The following is a 1,247-nucleotide window of genomic DNA, read 5'->3' as shown; positions in this document are numbered from 1 at the left end:
CCAGCTCTGCCTCTTCTATTGGTCGCCGTGGTACTTCTTCACCGACACGCAGCCGGCAGTGACCGCTGGGCCTGGGTGCTCAGCCACACGTGCCCGGAGGGTGCGCAGTGGCTGCCACGTCTCCTGCTACACTTGCGGTAGCAGATCCCCCTGGACTGCACTGCCTGACCCCATCCTTCATGCTGGATGAACTGCAGGGCTCCTGCTCGGGCCCGCCACCCCCAGCAGCCACCCCAGCCCACTGCAGCAGCCTGTCCCCACCACCACAGCCCAGTCCAGGCCATGGTGCTGGCCCCGCTGGACATGGCCTTCAGGAGCCCCTTCCTTTGCGGTGTCTGCAAGCCACCTGCCCTAGGCCTGGGCCCCAAACGCCGGGGGCCACCCTGGTCACCACCCCAAGCCCAGCTACCAGATGGAACCCAGAATCATCTGACTCAGAGAGCATATGCCACCTCGCCTGGGTCCTGAGTGGGCCCCACGTGGGCACTGCTGACCTGAGAATATGCCCCAGGAGGACCCACTGGCCACCCATAGCCCTTAGGTTAGGGGGTGGGCCACGTGAATCTCGCATCTCCAGGTTAAAGAGAGAGAGAGGTCTCATTAGACATTTGGGGGTAGGGGTGGGGGACGGGATGGGGTAGAGGTCAGACCATGACCACGGTCCCTTCCCAGGTACAGAATCTGAGGGAAGGTGGAGAGAGAAAAAAAAGGACACTGTCCAAACAGTCTCAGGCACCACATCTGACCTCAGAGTTTGCAAATAAAGGTTGAGTAGAGGGTGACAAGTCCATGCTCTCCTTTGGGGCAGGGCAGCCCCTGAGTCGCCAGGGCACAGGCAGTCTCTGGTTGGGGGCTCCCAGATCCCTGTGCCACACGTGGAAACTGTCCTCCGCCGACATCTCCCTCTCGGAGTCCCCAGGCGGTGGGGCTGGCGGGAAGGGTGTGGGGTCCCAAATATGGCCATGTGCTACCAACTCCAGAACCCAGCGCACTCTGACCCAAACTCCTGTCACGTTTTTCTTTTCCATCCTCTCAGATAAGTTATCTTTTAACATCAAGAACTAACAGAAGTGTGACTCGCAGATCACAATTCAGGTAGCCCATTCTGCCCACATCGGGCAGGTGCGCTGAGGTTCCAAACAGATGCTGTAGTTACGGGCTCCCACCCTCCCCCTGCCCCACAGGCCTTGACTTCCCCATCCATAGAGCGGGTTCTCCAGCTTTCTGGAACCGCAAGTGGATTCCCA

General features: G+C 60.0%; 1 protein-coding gene across 1 annotated transcript in view; it reads left to right on the top strand.

The window, feature by feature from the left end:
* PCSK4 (proprotein convertase subtilisin/kexin type 4) overlaps positions 1 to 782 on the top strand; it is a 10,564-nt gene extending 9,782 nt beyond the window's left edge. The window contains exon 16 of the mRNA XM_008593354.1: positions 5 to 782. Within this exon, the coding sequence (XP_008591576.1) occupies positions 5 to 190 (186 nt within the window). The 3' untranslated portion in view covers positions 191 to 782. The remainder of the gene's footprint in view (positions 1 to 4) is intronic.
* The last annotated feature ends 465 nt before the right edge of the window (positions 783 to 1,247 follow it).

Source organism: Galeopterus variegatus, unplaced genomic scaffold, assembly GCF_000696425.1.
Source record: "Galeopterus variegatus unplaced genomic scaffold, G_variegatus-3.0.2 Scaffold9028, whole genome shotgun sequence".
NCBI classification, from domain to species: Eukaryota; Metazoa; Chordata; class Mammalia; order Dermoptera; family Cynocephalidae; genus Galeopterus; species Galeopterus variegatus.
This window is presented reverse-complemented; position numbering and strand designations above follow the sequence as displayed.